Below are 20,230 nucleotides of genomic sequence, written 5' to 3'. Positions count from 1 at the left end.
AGAGTCCAGAACATACTTCTCCTGTTTTCAATACTACAGCTCTATGCACATAGGCTATCTGATTGCTCCTGCACACTCTGCCAAATGAACGATCTATGGCTGTGTATTTAGTGAGAATAGTATTCACTGATTGCATTGTAAAAATGTGCACCCGATGAAGGATAGTAGTGAACTCCTTTCTGTATCATATCCCTAGGTCTGTCCAGGATATAATGGAGACATTTTTTTTTTTACAGCCAGCGGAACTCTGAGGTAAGAGGTGTGTGAGAAAAATATAAAGCTTTTTTTATTTCTGCAAAAGAAGCACATTAATGGAATATTGGTACATAGGGGAGCTAAAATTTAGAAAAAAAAGGTGAACGTATCCTTTAAGCAGAAAATTGAAATTCATGTCCTTCAACTACCAGTAGTTTTATTGAGCATTTTAAGAGATGTGCATAATTAAAAAAAAAAAACAACAGTCTTCAAAAAATAAAAACATAAAAAAAATTACAAAATGACCTGCAACTTGACAGTAGGAATAGGTCAGGCAGGACCTTACACCAGTAGATTGTTTAAAACAGTTTTGCATTGAATAAAAATGTTGATTAGAGAATGCATTTTTTTATATTTGTCTAACCTTCCTATTCCCCTCACCCCCAGCCTTTTACCTTTCCATTTATCCATTGTCATTTATCAATCACATTTTATTTTAAAGCTCTCATGTGAAACTCACTAAATTGTGATGTCAGTGTTGTTTTTAGTACAATATACTGTATATTGAAAATACTTGTATTGTTCTAGCAATATGCCTCTTGTACCCTTTAACTGAAGGTATATTTTGTACAAAAATTAGATTTTTACAGTTTTTTAGAGTTGTTCTTTTAAAGTAAATTTTGTAAAAAATGAAATTCAGTATTTTATTTGTCTTAAAAACAAAACCACTTGTGCATAAAATTTCATTATTACAGAAGTTCAGCTCTGTTCCATCCCCTTAATTGTCATATCTAATATCCTGGAGTACAATAAAATATGTATCCATCACTTGATAAATATATTCTAAAATGGCAAACTTGCATTCAAGTATGATAAACGTGTAGGGAAATAATTGTTTATGGCGCACAGTTTAAGCTGTTCTAGTAATCATGTTGAAAAATACAATATTTATTCATTAGATCAAATTTAATGAGGCCTCCTGGCAGTAATTATAAAAATTACTGTAGCAGTAAATTACTAATGAGTTGTGATGTGCTCCCTACCTGTGAGGAAGGACTGGGGGTTGAAGAAGCCTGATATCCAGACAACACTTGGGAGACAGAGATCTTGAGTCCAGGAGTCAAGTTCCTGGCAACGCAAAAGCAGATCGCTATACCTAGAGAGTGAGAGAAAGGAAACAATCAGTTGAATGTATTTCCACAACAACTGAAAACCTTCAGGAAATTATATATATAATTTTTTTTGTTTTGTTGCTATAAAATACTGCTTCTTTTTATTTGTATTATTATTTAAACTTTATTTAATTTTCCAAATATAAAACCGAGAGGAAGGTACAGTTCACGTCATAGTAAAAAAAAAGAAAAAATGTTTACAGTAAACCCCCCTCCATTGCGGGGGTTACGTTCCGGACCCAGCTGCGAAAAGTGAAATCCCGCGAAATAGAAAAACCCTATTAAAATGCATTGTAGGCATGTTTATTTTACTGTCACTGTACGTGTAGAAGCATTTTAAGGTCTTTAAACACACTTTTAAAACAATAGAAACTCATTTAAACACCTAAAAGATACTAAGAGACATAGCAAGAGCTATGGAAAACACAAAAATATTTCATTTTTAATGATTTATATAGTAAAATAACATTACAAAAAAACCCGCGAATTACCGGGACCGCAAAAACTGAACCGCGATGGAGCGGGGGATTACTGTACACATTAAGATAAAAAAAATTACTTTTTATGCCATCTTCACGTGTAATCTCTCTCTTCTCTCTTCTCTCTCTCTCTCTCTCTCTCTCTCTCTCTCTCTCTCTCTCTCTCTCTCTCTCTCTCTCTCTCTCTCTATATATATATATATATATATATATTCAATCCTTTTAAACCTTTCTTTAACTGTGGGTTTTAATGGATCATACCATTTTTTCATTTTTTTTTGGTATCACTTCCTTTGCTGCGTATAATAAGTATGGCACTACTGTGCATTTATATTGTTTTTTGGTCTTATCTATATTGTGAAATAAGCAGTACCATGGGTCGTCTAAGATTTCTATTAGTTATTTACCGATATCGTTTTTTCGTTGCCGATACCAATATTTTGGCCATTGCATATCGGTATCAGCTGATATAGGCCGATATTTTCGTACATTTTTTTTTTCTCACGACATCACTTCTGGGTTTTTGCATGGAGACCTGATCAGAGCCGAATGCGGCTTTGATCAGGTCTTTGGCGGCCGTGCAGGCTGGTTGCCCGGGTCCCCTCCCGCTCCTTGTAATGACGGACGAGCTGCTTCTCAGCCGCATCAGTTGTCATTACAAGACAGCTGACCATCGGCTATGGACGCCGGTACCGGGGAGATGCCCCTAGCTGCAGGCATCACTCCGGTACAAGCACTTTCTAAAATATCGGTAATATCGGCCACCTTGGACTTCTTACAGTCCCACCAAAGATGTGCCATAGAGCCTTTTTGAATACATTCCCTCAAACACTTATCTAGTTGATATTTTTACATCTTATTTGGTGTAATATATCATCTTGCCAGGCATTTATAATTAGTTTCTAGTGTGTTTATATTCACTGCTAACTCGTGTACAGCTTTTATTACTCTATTTACTTGAAATTCTGTCCAGCCTGTCCCTAACTCCTTACCCCATTTGTCGATGAATGGAGGTATTTTTGGTTATTTTAACATCGTAAGTATGTTTTATATCTGGAATATTTTATGTAGAGATGGCCTTGCGGTTCGCCCGGCGGTCGGTTCAGGGCAAATTTTGCTTGTTCGCTACCCGCCAAATTTGCGAAACACATGGCGTCGTTCGTGGCGGCCATATTTGTTTACATTGTGGAGAACTTTGACCCGTGACACAGCCGTCAGGTGGAACAGGACAGCCAATTGAAACATTCCAGCACATGGACAGTCCCCCTACCCTATAAATAGACCCGATCTGGCGGCCATTTCACATTCCGCTTTCTGCCAGTGTAGGGAGAGGTCTGCTGTGCTCGTCAGGGAGAGTTTGCTAGATACATATAGCGTTGTGAAGATCCACAAAAGTCCTTTCCAGGGCTGGTATTTTTCGGTATAGGTCTACTAGTATGTTTTGAGCTTAGGGGCAGGTATCCAGTGGTTGCTTTAGGGGCAGTTAGAGATCGGTTGCAGTCACAAATCGCTCTGTCAATGTCTACAAAAGTCCTTTCCAGGGCTGGTATTTCGGTATAGGTCTAGTAGCTTTTGAGCTTAGGGAGAGGTATCCTGTGGTTGCTTTAGGGGCAGTTAGAGATCGGCTGCACTCACACACAATTGCTTTGTCAATGTCCACCAAAGTCATTTAAAATGCTCCAATGTCGTTTTAGGCTCTATTACAGTTTCATTACTATAGGGCAAGGTATCCTGTGGTTGCTTTAGGGGCAGTTAGAGATCGGCTGCAGTCACACACAAATCGCTTTGTCAGTGTTCACCAAAGTCATTTAAAATGCTCCAATGTCGTTTTAGGGTCTATTACAGTTTCATCACTATAGGGCCAGGTATCCTGTGGTTGCTTTAGGGGCAGTTAGAGATCGGCTGCAGTCACACAGAAATCGCTTTGTCAATGTCCACAAAAGTCATTTAAAATGCTCCAATGTCCTTTTAGGGTCTATCACAGTCTCTTTACTACAGTGGCGTAGCGTGGGCTGTCAGCACCCGGTGCAAAGCAAGTAATTTGCGCCCCCTAACCTGTGGAATTTTAGCAGTACCTGGGTCTTTTCCACTAGAACAGTATTAAACCCCTTACCTAAGCACATGTATTGTATATTAAGAAAATACTGATGTAATTAAAGTAATATCAGTGTACTCAAATTTATTTTCATTTGTTATTTTATTTTATGGAGAGTAGTGCACATAGTAGCTACCTACATTGTCAGCCCAGGGGGATGGTGTGTCCCAGGAGGTGCAGGAAGATGGTGGCAGGAGACGTGAAACACCGAGTGGGAGTCCCCTGGGCCTTGCACACATCACCCCAAAACCTGCATCTTCCCATCTCAGATCACCACAAATCCTGCACCTTCCCACCTTGGATCAATCTAGATCTCTTTACCATCAGACCTCAGATCAGCTCTAACTTCTGTACCTTTACTCCTCAAATCAGCCCAAATCCTGCGCAACAGGCCTCAGAACACCCCGATTCCTGCATCTTTACACTTCCGATCAGTCCCAATTCTTGTACCTTCACACCTGAGATCGCCCCAATTCCTGCACCTTCACACCTCAGACCACCCCAATTCCTTCACCTTCACCCCTATGATCACCCCAATTCCTGCACCTTCACACCTCAGATCACCCCCATTCCTGCACCTTCACACCTGAGATCGCCCCAATTCCTGCACCTTCACACCTCAGACCACCCCAATTCCTTCACCTTCACCCCTATGATCACCCCCATTCCTGCACCTTCACACCTCAGATCACCCCCATTCCTGCACCTTCACACCTGAGATCGCCCCAATTCCTACATCTTCACACCTCAGATCACCCCAATTCCTGCACCTTCACACGTCAGATCACCGCAATTCCTGCATCTTCACACCTCAGACCACCCCAATTCCTGCACCTTCACCCCTATGATCACCCCCATTCCTGCACCTTCACCCCAATGATCACCCCCATTCCTGCACCTTCACACCTGAGATCGCCCCAATTCCTGCACCTTTACACCTCAGATCACCCCAATTGCTGCACCTGCGGGAAAAGAAACAGATTGGCTATGTGGAGGGGAAGAGCCGCTAAGCTGGATGTGCCATGGCAAGCCTGAGTGTAGTCTGGGGATGTGGAGAGGAGCTTACCAGCATTCATGCAGGGTTGCGGCATGGCACACCACCCCCTAGATCTGGTTATCTGCTGCTTCAATTTTGGCTTATGCAAGCCAGTGAGGTGGGCGGGAACAGAGGCAGGAGGGCAATGAGGTGATCCCAGCTGTGCTCCCTCTTGTGCCGGTCAGCTTTGCTGCAGCGTGGGAGTTTGTCCCAGGGATCCCTTGCATGCCCACAAAAATATATGCTGGGGGCCATTTCTGGCAAGCATGCTGGGGGTTGCCAACCTCTGATCTAGAAGTTTCCAGTGTCCTCTAGCAGACCAGGGCCAGATTAACGTAGGGGCTATTGGAGCTGCAGCTCCAGGCCCCTACCTTTATATAGGCCCCAGGTTGGCCATATTCACTGTTACCGCTCTTCTGTCACTTGTAAACACAGAAGTCTGGCTTCTATGCTCGCTTCCCCAGGCAGCTCCCTCAGAACCTCCCCACACAGCACGAAGGCCGGACAAGGAGGGACAGTTGCCGATGCATGGATGTGTTTATGGGCTTCAGAGACAGCATCCCATGTGGAATTAGGCATGCATGGCTGCACCCTTCCTCCTCTGGGTGCATGCCAAGGCACGGCCCTTAAGGCCCTTCAAAATCCTCAGCACCAAGCCCATGATGCTCTTAATCCGGCCCTGTAGCAGACAAGGGGTATATTCAGATGTACCATTGGAAGCCCACCCTGCTCTTGGCTGGTCGCTGGTTCTCCTCCTATTCCTTCTTCAAGGGAACTAAGGGTTGGACATGAATGCATTGTTTGTCCTTTGTGAACAGCTGTGACATGACATGGAAAGCTGTGTAACATCAGCTAGTAAGTCACAAGGTGAGAGGCTGCAGCAGGGGATGATCTGTGTCATACATTTGAGAACACAGCAAAGAACGGCACAGGCACCAGGAATTACATGATTGTGTCATCTCTGAGCTGGAATATCTGTCCGGGAAATAGATTGTGACCCTGGACGATGCTTGAACAAAGGTGGCTCTGTCCTTTCTGGAGAGAAAAATCAGATGAATGCAATGTCAGGGGGGTCCTGTGATCTCTGTGAGATGCAATAAATATCTGGATGTGTTACAATGACACAACACTTAGAATGCTGCAATCTGTGTGAAAAAAATACATTGCATGACAGATTCTCTTTAGCAATATAAAGTGACAGCAGTCTCTTCTAGCCAGAAACATGCAGAAAACCTGTCCTGAGAGAATTATGGGGGAGGCCATTCCTGACTGACTCTGAAAGTGCTCCCAGTAAATGCTCTCAATCTGGCTGTCTCTGAGTGTAACATGTTCTGCAGACATACAGTAGATTCCTGATTACATGGACTCAGGAATCTATCAAACAGCAGTCTGCAGAAGTGAAAAAAGAGTATGCCCAGTGACCAGCCACTAAAATAGGATTGTGGGCAGACATGTCTTTCCCCCCCCCCTCTTTTTAATTAAATGTCCCAGTCATTGCTGAGCCTGCTGCTCTCCATCCAGCCTGACTCCAGCATGACAGTTTACAGCCACCACTAACCTGGGCTCTTCTTTTCTTTGGATTTGGAGCCTGAAGCCCGCCCAGCCAGCAGTGAGTCCTGGAGAGCGAGGGGGGAGCAAGAGGCTGCACCAACCACGATCACAGCCAGCTCCGCCCGCCCCCACAGCAGCACATGACAGAGTGCAGCCAATCACAGAGGGCTTCGGCTAAGCCCAAACAAGCAGGGAAGCTCAGACGGACAGCACTAGCTTACATTATGGAGAGCACAACAGGGCACACTCTGGAGTCGGGATGGCGGGAGTGAGGACTTTTCTGCGCCCCTCTAGATATTGCGCCCGGTGCCACTCGCACCGGCCGCACCCCCCACGCTACGCCACTGCTTTACTATAGGGCCAGGTATCCTGTGGTTGCTTTAGGGGCAGTTAGAGATCGGCTGCAGTCACACAGAAATTGCTTTGTCAATGTCCACAAAAGTCATTTAAAATGCTCCAATGTTGTTATAGGGTCTATTACAGTCTCTTTACTATAGGGCCAGGTATCCTGTGGTTGCTTTAGGGGCAGTTATAGATTGGCTGCAGTCACACACAAATTGCTCTGTTAATGTACACAAAAGACATGTAAAGGGCTGCAAATTTTTTGGAATTGCTGTGCAGTGCACTAAAAAGGGGGTGGGAGGGGGTGGGGTGGGGTGGGGGAAGGGGGTAATCCACAGTATAATATACTTTGTAGAAAGCATATTATAGTGGATTAGTACTATTATTGTGCACTGTGCAGCATTGTGACAGGTGTGGTGGTGAGACTGAGCGTTTCTGCAGCAATACTACACACAATGACAAAAGCACTTATAATGTATTATAACTGGTGTGATAGACCAATTGCCCCCCCCCCCAATTGCCACATATTGAAGTGGGGTGTTATCTGAGTAAACTTTTTCAAGTGTATTTGTGTCATGCAACAGTATTGCCTAGTTTGCTGAGTGAAGTCTGGTACACACAGCGCCAAACTCACTGGCCAATTTTTTTGAACTGGTGTGCTACACCAATGCCACATATTGAAGTGGGGTGTTATTTAACAGTATAATTTTCTAAGAGTGTATTTTAGTCCTGCAAAAATTTGGCCTCTCGCATGTGTAAACAGTGCTACACACAGTGACAACAGTTACTGGCCAATTATTTGTAGAACTGGTGTAATAAACCTGTGCCTCTCCCCAATGCCACATATTGAAGTGGGGTGTTATTTAACAGTATAATTTTCTAAGAGTGTATTTTAGTGCTGCAAAAATGTTGCCTCTTGCTGTGTAAACAGTGCTACACACAGTGACAACAGTTACTGGCCAATTATTTGTAGAACTGGTGTAATAAACCTGTGCCCCCCCAATGCCACATATTGAAGTGGGGTGTTATCTGAGTAAACTTTTTCAAGTGTATTTGTGTCATGCAACAATATTGCCTAGTTTGCTGAGTGAAGTCTGGTACACACAGCGCCTAACTCACTGGCCAATTTTTTGAACTGGTGTGCTACACCAATGCTCCCCCCCAATGCCACATATTGAAGTGGGGTGTTCTCTGAGTACATTTTTTCAAGTGTATTTGTGTCATGCGACAATATTGCCTAGTTTGCTGAGTGAAGTCTAGTACACACAGCGCCAAACTCACTGGCCAATTTTTGAACTGGTGTGCTACACCAATGCCACATATTGAAGTGGGGTGTTATTTAACAGTATAATTTTCTAAGAGTGTATTTTAGTCCTGCAAAAATGTGGCCTCTCGCTGTATAAACAGTGCTACACACAGTGACAACAGTTACTGGCCAATTATTTGTAGAACTGGTGTAATAAACCTGTGCCCCCCCCCCCCCCCAATGCCACATAGTGAAGTGGGGTGTTATTTAACAGTATAATTTTCTAAGAGTGTATTTTAGTCCTGCAAAAATTTGGCCTCTCGCTGTGTAAACAGTGCTACACACAGTGACAACAGTTACTGGCCAATTATTTGTAGAACTGGTGTAATAAACCTGTGCCCCCCCCCCCCCCATGCCACATATTGAAGTGGGGTGTTATTTAACAGTATAATTTTCTAAGAGTGTATTTTAGTGCTGAAAAAATGTTGCCTCTTGCTGTGTAAACAGTGCTACACACAGTGACAACAGTTACTGGCCAATTATTTGTAGAACTGGTGTAATAAACCTGTGCCCCCCAATGCCACATATTGAAGTGGGGTGTTATCTGAGTAAACTTTTTCAAGTGTATTTGTGTCATGCAACAATATTGCCTAGTTTGCTGAGTGAAGTCTGGTACACACAGCGCCAAACTCACTGGCCAATTTTTTGAACTGGTGTGCTACACCAATGCCACATATTGAAGCGGGGTGTTATTTAACAGTATAATTTTCAAAGAGTGTATTTTAGTCCTGCAAGAATGTGGCATCTCGCTGTGTAAACAGTGCTACACACAGTGACAACAGTTACTGGACAATTATTTGTAGAACTGGTGTGCTACACCAATGCTCCCCCCCAATGCCACATATTGAAGTGGGGTGTTCTCTGAGTACATTTTTTCAAGTGTATTTGTGTCATGCGACAATATTGCCTAGTTTGCTGAGTGAAGTCTGGTACACACAGCGCCAAACTCACTGGCCAATTTTTGAACTGGTGTGCTACACCAATGCCACATATTGAAGTGGGGTGTTATTTAACAGTATAATTTTCTAAGAGTGTATTTTAGTCCTGCAAAAATGTGGCCTCTCGCTGTATAAACAGTGCTACACACAGTGACAACAGTTACTGGCCAATTATTTGTAGAACTGGTGTAATAAACCTGTGCCCCCCCCCCCCCAATGCCACATAGTGAAGTGGGGTGTTATTTAACAGTATAATTTTCTAAGAGTGTATTTTAGTCCTGCAAAAATTTGGCCTCTCGCTGTGTAAACAGTGCTACACACAGTGACAACAGTTACTGGCCAATTATTTGTAGAACTGGTGTAATAAACCTGTGCCCCCCCCCCCCATGCCACATATTGAAGTGGGGTGTTATTTAACAGTATAATTTTCTAAGAGTGTATTTTAGTGCTGAAAAAATGTTGCCTCTTGCTGTGTAAACAGTGCTACACACAGTGACAACAGTTACTGGCCAATTATTTGTAGAACTGGTGTAATAAACCTGTGCCCCCCAATGCCACATATTGAAGTGGGGTGTTATCTGAGTAAACTTTTTCAAGTGTATTTGTGTCATGCAACAATATTGCCTAGTTTGCTGAGTGAAGTCTGGTACACACAGCGCCAAACTCACTGGCCAATTTTTTGAACTGGTGTGCTACACCAATGCCACATATTGAAGCGGGGTGTTATTTAACAGTATAATTTTCAAAGAGTGTATTTTAGTCCTGCAAGAATGTGGCATCTCGCTGTGTAAACAGTGCTACACACAGTGACAACAGTTACTGGACAATTATTTGTAGAACTGGTGTGCTACACCAATGCTCCCCCCCAATGCCACATATTGAAGTGGGGTGTTCTCTGAGTACATTTTTTCAAGTGTATTTGTGTCATGCGACAATATTGCCTAGTTTGCTGAGTGAAGTCTGGTACACACAGCGCCAAACTCACTGGCCAATTTTTGAACTGGTGTGCTACACCAATGCCACATATTGAAGTGGGGTGTTATTTAACAGTATAATTTTCTAAGAGTGTATTTTAGTCCTGCAAAAATGTGGCCTCTCGCTGTGTAAACAGTGCTACACACAGTGACAACAGTTACTGGCCAATTATTTGTAGAACTGGTGTAATAAACCTGTGCCCCCCCCCCCCCCCCCCAATGCCACATAGTGAAGTGGGGTGTTATTTAACAGTATAATTTTCTAAGAGTGTATTTTAGTCCTGCAATATTTGGCCTCTTGCTGTGTAAAAAGTGCTACACACAGTGACAACAGTTACTGGCCAATTATTTGTAGAACTGGTGTAATAAACCTGTGCCCCCCCCCCCCCCAATGCCACATATTGAAGTGGGGTGTTATTTAACAGTATAATTTTCTAAGAGTGTATTTTAGTCCTGCAAAAATTTGGCCTCTCGCTGTGTAAACAGTGCTACACACAGTGGCAACAGTTACTGGCCAATTATTTGTAGAACAGGTGTAATAAACCTGTGCCCCCCCCCCCCAATGCCACATATTGAAGTGGGGTATTATCTGAGTAAACTTTTTCAAGTGTATTTGTGTCATGCAACAATATTGCCTAGTTTGCTGAGTGAAGTCTGGTACACACAGCGCCTAACTCACTGGCCAATTTTTTGAACTGGTGAGCTACACCAATGCTCCCCCCCCCAATGCCACATATAAAAGTGGGGTGCTATCTGAGTAAACTTTTTCAAGTGTATTTGTGTCATGCAACAATATTGCCTAGTTTGCTGAGTGAAGTCTGGTACACACAGCGCCAAACTCACTGGCCAATTTTTTGAACTGGTGTGCTACACCAATGCCACATATTGAAGTGGGGTGTTATTTAACAGTATAATTTTCTAAGAGTGTATTTTAGTGCTGCAAAAATTTTGCCTCTTGCTGGGTAAACAGTGATACACACAGTGACAACAGTTACTGGCCAATTATTTGTAGAACTGGTGTAATAAACCTGTGCCCCCCCCCCCAATGCCACATATTGAAGTGGGGTGTTATCTGAGTAAACTTTTTCAAGTGTCATGCAACAATATTGCCTAGTTTTGCTGAGTGAAGTCTGGTACACACAGCGCCTAACTCACTGGCCAATTTTTTGAACTGGTGTGCTACACCAATGCTCCCCCCAATGCCACACATTGAAGTGGGGTGTTATTTAACAGTATAAATTTCTAAGAAATTTCAAAATTTCTAGCCATCATATACTACGTTCTTTACTGTTAGTTCAACCCATGTGAGCTCATGTTTGCGGCCTAAACAGCCCGCCACCAACTTGTGTATACAGTGAACGCCTACTGTACCTCTAGCCGTCATATACTACGTTCTTTGCTGTCAGTTCAACCCATGTGAGCTCATGTTTGTTGCCTAAACAGCCCGCCACCATCTTGTGTATACTGTGAACGCCTACTGTACCTCTAGCCATCATATACTATGTCATTTACTGTCAGTTCAACCCATGTGAGCTCATGTTTGCGGCCTAAACAGCCCGGGACCAACTTGTGTATACAGTGAACACCTACTGTACCTCTAACCATCATATACTACGTTCTTTACTGTCAGTTCAACCCATGTGAGCTCATGTTTGCGGCCTAAACAGCCCGCCACCAACTTGTGTATACAGTGAACGCCTACTGTACCTCTAGCCATCATATACTACGTTCTTTGCTGTCAGTTCAACCCATGTGAGCTAATTTTTGCGGCCTATAGAGGCCGCCACCTACTTGTGTATACTGTGAATGCCTACTGTACCTCTAGCCATCATATACTACGTTCTTTACGGTCAGTTCAACCCATGTGAGCTCATGTTTGCCTTCTAAACAGCCCGCCACCAACTTGTGTATACAGTGAACGCCTACTGTACCTCTAGCCGTCATATACTACGTTCTTTGCTGTCAGTTCAACCCATGTGAGCTCATGTTTGCGGCCTAAACAGCCCGCCACCAACTTGTGTATACTGTGAACGCCTACTGTACCTCTAGCCATCATATACTAAGTTTTTTACCGTCAGTTCAACCCATGTGAGCTCATGTTTGGGGCCTAAACAGCCCGTCACCAACTTGTGTATACTGTGAACGCCTACTGTACCTCTAGCCATCATATACTACGTTCTTTGCTGTCAGTTCAACCCATGTGAGCTCATGTTTGCGGCCTAAACAGCCCGCCACCATCTTGTGTATACTGTGAACGCCTACTGTACCTCTAGCCATCATATACTACGTTCTTTACTGTCAGTTCAACCCATGTGAGCTCATGTTTGCGGCCTAAACAGCCCACCACCAACTTGTGTATACAGTGAACGTCTACTGTACCTCTAGCCATCATATACTAGTACGTTCTTTGCTGTCAGTTCAACCCATGTGAGCTCATGTTTGCAGCCTAAACAGCCCGCCACTAACTTGTGTATACTGTGAACACCTACTGTACCTCTAGCCATCATATACTACGTTCTTTACTGTCAGTTCAACCCATGTGAGCTCATGTTTGCGGCTTAAACAGCCCGCCACCAACTTGTGTATACAGTGAACGCCTACTGTACCTCTAGCCATCATATACTACGTTCTTTGCTGTTAGTTCAACCCATGTGAGCTCATTTTTGCGGCCTATAGAGGCCGCCATCTACTTGTGTATACTGTGAATGCCTACTGTACCTCTAGCCATCATATACTACGTTCTTTACTGTCAGTTCAACCCATGTGAGCTCATGTTTGCGGCCTAAACAGCCCGCCACCAACTTGTGTATACTGTGAACGCCTACTGTACCTCTAGCCGTCATATACTACGTTCTTTGCTGTCAGTTCAACCCATGTGAGCTCATGTTTGTGGCCTAAACAGCCCGCCACCAACTTGTGTATACTGTGAATGCCTACTGTACCTCTAGCCGTCATATACTATGTTCTTTGCTGTCAGTTCAAACCATGTGAGCTAATTTTTGGAGCCTATCTGAGTATACTTTTACAAGTGTATTTGTGTCCTGCAACAATATTGCCTCTTTTGCTTAGTGAAGTCTGATACACACAGTGCCAAACTCACTGGCCAATTTTTTGAACAACTGGTGTGATAAATCGGTGGCCCCCCAATACCACATATTGACGTGGGGTGTAATCTGAGTATACTTCCATAAGTGTATTTGTGTCCTGCAACAATATTGCCTCTTTTGCTGAGTGAAGTCTGATACACACAGTGCCAAACTCACTGGCCAATTTTTTGAACAACTGGTGTGATAGACCAGTGGCCCCCCAATAGCATTTATTGAAGCGGGGTGTTATTTAACAGTATACTTTTCTAAGATTGTATTTTAGTCCTGCAAAAATTTGGCCTCTTTTGCTGTGTTAACTGTGCTACACACATTGAAAACAGATACTGGCCAATTATTTGTAGAACTGGTGTGATAAACCTGTGGCCCCCTAATACCACAGATTGATGTGGGGTGTTATCTACACAGACACTGTTGCTGGTGCCTCAGACCAGATAGAGTGGGACTTTATGGGCAAGTGAGGGGTATATCAAGCGAAATGCATTATATCATTCAACAAAGGGAGTAGGGTAAATATAATGGTATTTAATATGTAGATACCGGTAGTAGATGTTATACAACAAGCATTAAGTGACAGTGGTGCTTGGGACAGAGCCCAAGTGTGAAGAAAAGAAAGATGATTCCGTGGAATCAGTGAAATCAGTGACAATGGTGTTATCAAGTGACTTAAAACATTGGATTCTTCTGTTTTCCCTTGGATGTTGAAATGGGAGAACTCAGAAAAATCCTAAATTTCTGACGCGTTTCGGCTCTCTTGTGGGCCTTTCTCAAAGCGTTCAGTCACTCAGTCTGTGGTCTATAAGAGTAATATAAGGTATAATGTGTAAGGATAATTTTAACAAATCCTTGAAATGGATCATACATTGCTGGAGTTTGAAATAATATATAGTTACATACATGGGTGCATCCATTCCTTCCGCGTATCAGCCCCTGTATCCGTCCACATTCACAGCGGGAATCATATGTTGCAAGGCCTAGGATTATAATTGTGTTGTTTCTTAAAGTGTATCTCAGATGGATCAGGTGAGTATATATGTATTTTCTTATGTATATATATATGTATATATATTCACTTACATCTGAATGCACTGGTTGGAGAGTGTTGTCTCCAGGATCCTGGGGTTAAATTCCCTCTTTATTTTATGTTACCAGGCTTGGATCTAGGATATAAGGGACAATTGTATCGATAGTATACATAAGGTATCCGGTAAATAACCCAAAACTATCCCACAAATATAAATGTGGCAGTATCTCATGAGTACTTGTAAGTGCTTAAAAGGACTTCCCGATGGTGGTGTGGTACATCAAAGTAAAGGTGACTATAAATGCTTCGGTGCCAAGTTTATTAGAAAGCATAGTAACGGTTTCACAGTCCGTTGCACTTACAATTGTGTTGTCCTTCTGGCTTGCGCAGTGTAAGAGGTCCGTCCTCTCCTCTCCGTTGGAGAGAAGTGAGGATTGCCTCATATTCCCCGGCCTTATGAAGCGCCTCGCGCATGCGCATTGCGCATTGCACGTAGATTGTCTCCATGGCGGCGTGACGTAGGCACCGACGTCTGCGCCTGCGCTAGCTGGGTGCGTGCGCAGGCCGCAACCCCGTTGCTGGGGACGCCGCTCTGGCCGCCGACACGGAAGGAGGAGCCATCTTATCCCCGAAGGGATTGGTGGGTCCTGGTATTCCCCTACGAAGTAGGGGTTACCGTGCCGGGTGTGATAGTGCGGTATAACTGGATCGACCCGCGGAGTTATGGAACACACCCCAGTATGCTCTGAATCATATACAATTTATTACAATAATATAATGATAAAAAAAGATCTTAAAAATGACAATAAATTTATATATATTTATAGGAAATGAGACTGTAGTGTTATAATTAACAGCAGTGTTGCATATAGGTCCACCATGGGTAGCCGTGGATCAAGGAGGGACAGCCCTGTTTGCCGGACAATACCAGGGATCGTCACAGGGCCATGTCAACATAGAATCGGGTTCCTATGTTTTATTAAGGGAACAGTCTTTGTTAAATGTGCTATTATGGCACTAGAGAAGATTGAGGGTAAAGGGTGGGGGGGGAGGGGAAAAAGGGGAGAGTTTTTTTGGGTAAGAAGAAATCTCGTGTATATTGAATCATATTATAAGATGTATATAGCAATCCCAAAAGTACGGATGTTTAGGATGGATGGGATGGTATTTAATCTGTCTTGCCAGAAGCAAAACCTTCCAGAAACGGACGAAAACTTTAATTTTCATTCAGACCAGGGTATTTTGTGGCATGGAGGCGTCTAATCCACCTCATTTCCATCTGAAGTAGTCTCTTGTTCCAATCCCCCCCACGATGTGGTATGTGGATTCTTTCAAGTGCCACTAGAGAGCTGGAAAAACTTAAAGGAGACAACACCAAGCAAAATCTTACTGTAGAACAAAAAGCGGCACTAAAAGAACTAGAAAGCAATGAATCAATCACAATTAAACCCTCCGATAAGGGGGGGGGGAATATTGTGATTATGGACAACAAGGATTATAAAGAGATGTGCCAAAAGATTCTGAACAACAAACGATGCTATAAGAAGATACTACCCATCATGGTGGAGTCATACAAAGAAGATTTCTACAAGAAAATCGATGGAGCTTTCAATCAAGGGATGATTTCAAAGACTTTGTGGCAATTCATGAGGACGAAACATGCGAGAATCCCGACGTTCTATGCATTGCCCAAAATTCACAAGAATAAGATTAACCCACCAGGTAGACCCATAATATCGGGCAATGGCAATCTCACCGAAAACACCAGTAAAGTTATTGATGCCTACCTGAGGCCCCATGTAACTAAACTACCCTCGTACACAAGAGACACGGTACATCTTCTCCAGATCATAGACGGCATCACCATACCCAATGAAGCGTTTCTCATCACGATTGATGTAGAAGCTTTGTATAATAACATCCCACACCAAAAGGGAATGGAAGTGATTAAAAAAACCCTGGAAGAACATAGCGGACATGATACAAAGTTTAATGACTTTATAGTCATGATGTTGGACTATATCTTAAATAATAATTTCTTCGTCTTTAATGGTAGCTACTATTTGCAGATATGTGGGGTAGCAATGGGCACAAGCTGTGCCCCCTCCTATGCCAATACATATCTAGGGGCCTGGGAACAGGATTTCCTAGCTAAAGAAGAAAACAGAGCCTTTGCCAATAATATCATCTTATGGCAAAGGTTCATAGATGATATATTCATTATATGGACAGGACCAGAAAGTATGATTCAAGATTGCCTGCAAGCGATGAACAACAACGAATATAACATGTTCTTTACTCTTAATTACGATAAAGAAAAAATTTCATTTTTGGACACCTGGATTATCAAAGGCGAAGATGGACTCCTAAAGACAACTTTATATAGAAAGGAAACAGCAGGCAACTCCATACTGCACGCGTCAAGTTTCCACCCGACCCCACTGAAAAATGCTATTCCTTACAGCCAGTTTCTTAGGCTGAAAAGAAACTGTACTCTTGATCAAGATTTCCAAAGAGAGGCCAACATCCTTACCGAAAGGTTATTGAAAAGGGGTTACACCAAGACGACACTGAGAAAAACATTTAACAGAGTGAAGAAGCAAGAAAGACACAACATTCTGTTTAAAAACAAAAACACCATAAAACTTAAAGAACAGGATAACAAAACCCGCATAATTATGAGGTTCACCAACGACCACCAAAAAATACGGAAAATCATTTCCAAACATTGGTTAATCTTAAAAGAGGACCCGATGGTAAAACAGTTTATACCAGAAAAACCACAAATAACATTCCGTAAAGCAGGATCAATGAAGCAAGCTCTCACGCATAGTGAGTACAGGGAAACAAGGAATGACCCCTGTAAACACATGTGTACATTCCCATGCGGAAACTGTGGACAATGCAGTGTGATACAAAAATGTGTTAACACCATACTCCCCAATGGGGAGCTCTTTAAACCCCGACACTTTACAAATTGCAGGACAAGAGGAGTCGTCTACCTCATGCGTTGTCAATGTGGTTCCTACTATGTAGGTAAGACCAAACAAGAATTTGGCAAACGAGTAAATCAACATATTAACAGTATGCAATTATGTAATTTCTATGTACCCCTAGGGAGGCATGTTGCCCATGAACACAAAAATAGAATGCCTCAAGTGACTTTTATGGCACTTGAAAAAATTCACATACCACATCGTGGGGGGGATTGGAACAAGAGACTACTTCAGATGGAAATGAGGTGGATTAGACGCCTCCATGCCACAAAATACCCTGGTCTGAATGAAAATGAAAGTTTTCGTCCGTTTCTGGAAGGTTTTGCTTCTGGCAAGACAGATTAAATACCATCCCATCCATCCTAAACATCCGTACTTTTGGGATTGCTATATACATCTTATAATATGATTCAATATACACGAGATTTCTTCTTACCCAAAAAAACTCTCCCCTTTTTCCCCTCCCCCCCCACCCTTTACCCTCAATCTTCTCTAGTGCCATAATAGCACATTTAACAAAGACTGTTCCCTTAATAAAACATAGGAACCCGATTCTATGTTGACATGGCCCTGTGACGATCCCTGGTATTGTCCGGCAAACAGGGCTGTCCCTCCTTGATCCACGGCTACCCATGGTGGACCTATATGCAACACTGCTGTTAATTATAACACTACAGTCTCATTTCCTATAAATATATATAAATTTATTGTAATTTTTAAGATCTTTTTTTATCATTATATTATTGTAATAAATTGTATATGATTCAGAGCATACTGGGGTGTGTTCCATAACTCCGCGGGTCGATCCAGTTATACCGCACTATCACACCCGGCACGGTAACCCCTACTTCGTAGGGGAATACCAGGACCCACCAATCCCTTCGGGGATAAGATGGCTCCTCCTTCCGTGTCGGCGGCCAGAGCGGCGTCCCCAGCAACGGGGTTGCGGCCTGCGCACGCACCCAGCTAGCGCAGGCGCAGACGTCGGTGCCTACGTCACGCCGCCATGGAGACAATCTACGTGCAATGCGCAATGCGCATGCGCGAGGCGCTTCATAAGGCCGGGGAATATGAGGCAATCCTCACTTCTCTCCAACGGAGAGGAGAGGACGGACCTCTTACACTGCGCAAGCCAGAAGGACAACACAATTGTAAGTGCAACGGACTGTGAAACCGTTACTATGCTTTCTAATAAACTTGGCACCGAAGCATTTATAGTCACCTTTACTTTGATGTACCACACCACCATCGGGAAGTCCTTTTAAGCACTTACAAGTACTCATGAGATACTGCCACATTTATATTTGTGGGATAGTTTTGGGTTATTTACCGGATACCTTATGTATACTATCGATACAATTGTCCCTTATATCCTAGATCCAAGCCTGGTAACATAAAATAAAGAGGGAATTTAACCCCAGGATCCTGGAGACAACACTCTCCAACCAGTGCATTCAGATGTAAGTGAATATATATACATATATATATACATAAGAAAATACATATATACTCACCTGATCCATCTGAGATACACTTTAAGAAACAACACAATTATAATCCTAGGCCTTGCAACATATGATTCCCGCTGTGAATGTGGACGGATACAGGGGCTGATACGCGGAAGGAATGGATGCACCCATGTATGTAACTATATATTATTTCAAACTCCAGCAATGTATGATCCATTTCAAGGATTTGTTAAAATTATCCTTACACATTATACCTTATATTACTCTTATAGACCACAGACTGAGTGACTGAACGCTTTGAGAAAGGCCCACAAGAGAGCCGAAACGCGTCAGCAATTTAGGATTTTTCTGAGTTCTCCCATTTCAACATCCAAGGGAAAACAGAAGAATCCAATGTTTTAAGTCACTTGATAACACCATTGTCACTGATTTCACTGATTCCACGGAATCATCTTTCTTTTCTTCACACTTGGGCTCTGTCCCAAGCACCACTGTCACTTAATGCTTGTTGTATAACATTTACTACCGGTATCTACATATTAAATACCATTATATTTACCCTACTCCCTTTGTTGAATGATATAATGCATTTCGCTTGATATACCCCTCACTTGCCCATAAAGTCCCACTCTATCTGGTCTGAGGCACCAGCAACCCCCGCTATAATGTACATATAGGGACGGTGGCAGAACCTACTTTAGCATATGTGTTCAAAGGAAAATCCCCCCTTCTTCATCTACACAGACACTAGCAAACACGGGCAGGGAAGGTATATCCCTTTTACTGCCCACTGGGTGAACCTTCTGACGGCCGTTAAGCATGCAACCCATGGCACCCGTGTAGATTTAGTTGTACCGCCACAAATTGCAAGCAGGCCTGCCTCTTCTCCTCCTCCTCCATCCTCCCTCTCCTCCTCGGCTGACTCCTCCTCTTCCGCTGCTACTGTCTCTTCTCCTGCGCCGCCTAAGATCCCCAGAACCTATTTCACATGCCAGGTGAGACGTTGCCATGCTGTGTTGTGCCTGGAAGCCAAGAGCCACACTGGTCCTGCACTCCTTTCAGCTTTGCGTTCACAGACAGATCAGTGGCTGACACCGCTGAATTTGTCAGTTGGTAAAGTGGTGTGCGACAACGGTGCCAATCTGCTGAGCGCACTGAAACAGGGCAAAATAACACACGTGCCATGCATGGCACACGTCCTGAACTTGGTGGTGCAGCAATTTGTTGCCAAATACCCTGGGTTCCAGGACGTCTTATGGCAGGCCAGGAAAATCTCGGGCCATTTCAGAAGATCTTACACAGCCATGGCTTGCCTTGACGAGATTCAGCGGCGACACAACCTGCCCCTCAGGCGTCTTATTTGTGACTGCCTGACGCGATGGAACTCAACGTTGCATATGCTCGATAGGCTGCTCCAGCAGAAACGTGCAGTTAATAACTACCTGTTCGAACTCGGCGGCAGGACTGGTTCTGGGGAGCTTGGGCTTTTTTCACCTCGCCAGTGGCTACCCATGCGGGACGCATGCAGACTTCTGCGGCCATTCAATGA

At 43.3% G+C, this 20,230-nt stretch overlaps 1 protein-coding gene across 1 annotated transcript in view; it reads right to left on the bottom strand.

The window, feature by feature from the left end:
- Positions 1-20,230, bottom strand: part of LOC309558730 (dynein axonemal heavy chain 11-like) — a gene marked incomplete at both ends in the record, with an annotated part of 1,130,439 nt that overhangs the window by 20,323 nt on the left and 1,089,886 nt on the right. Inside the window, one exon of the mRNA XM_082261779.1 lies at positions 1,239-1,351. Coding sequence (XP_082117905.1) covers positions 1,239-1,351 — 113 coding nt within the window. The remainder of the gene's footprint in view (positions 1-1,238; positions 1,352-20,230) is intronic.

The sequence above is a fragment of the Pelophylax lessonae genome (assembly GCF_965119305.1).
Source record: "Pelophylax lessonae genome assembly, chromosome: 6".
Classification (NCBI taxonomy): domain Eukaryota; kingdom Metazoa; phylum Chordata; class Amphibia; order Anura; family Ranidae; genus Pelophylax; species Pelophylax lessonae.
Note: the sequence above shows the minus strand (reverse complement) of the source record. Positions and strands in the feature narration are given on the sequence as shown.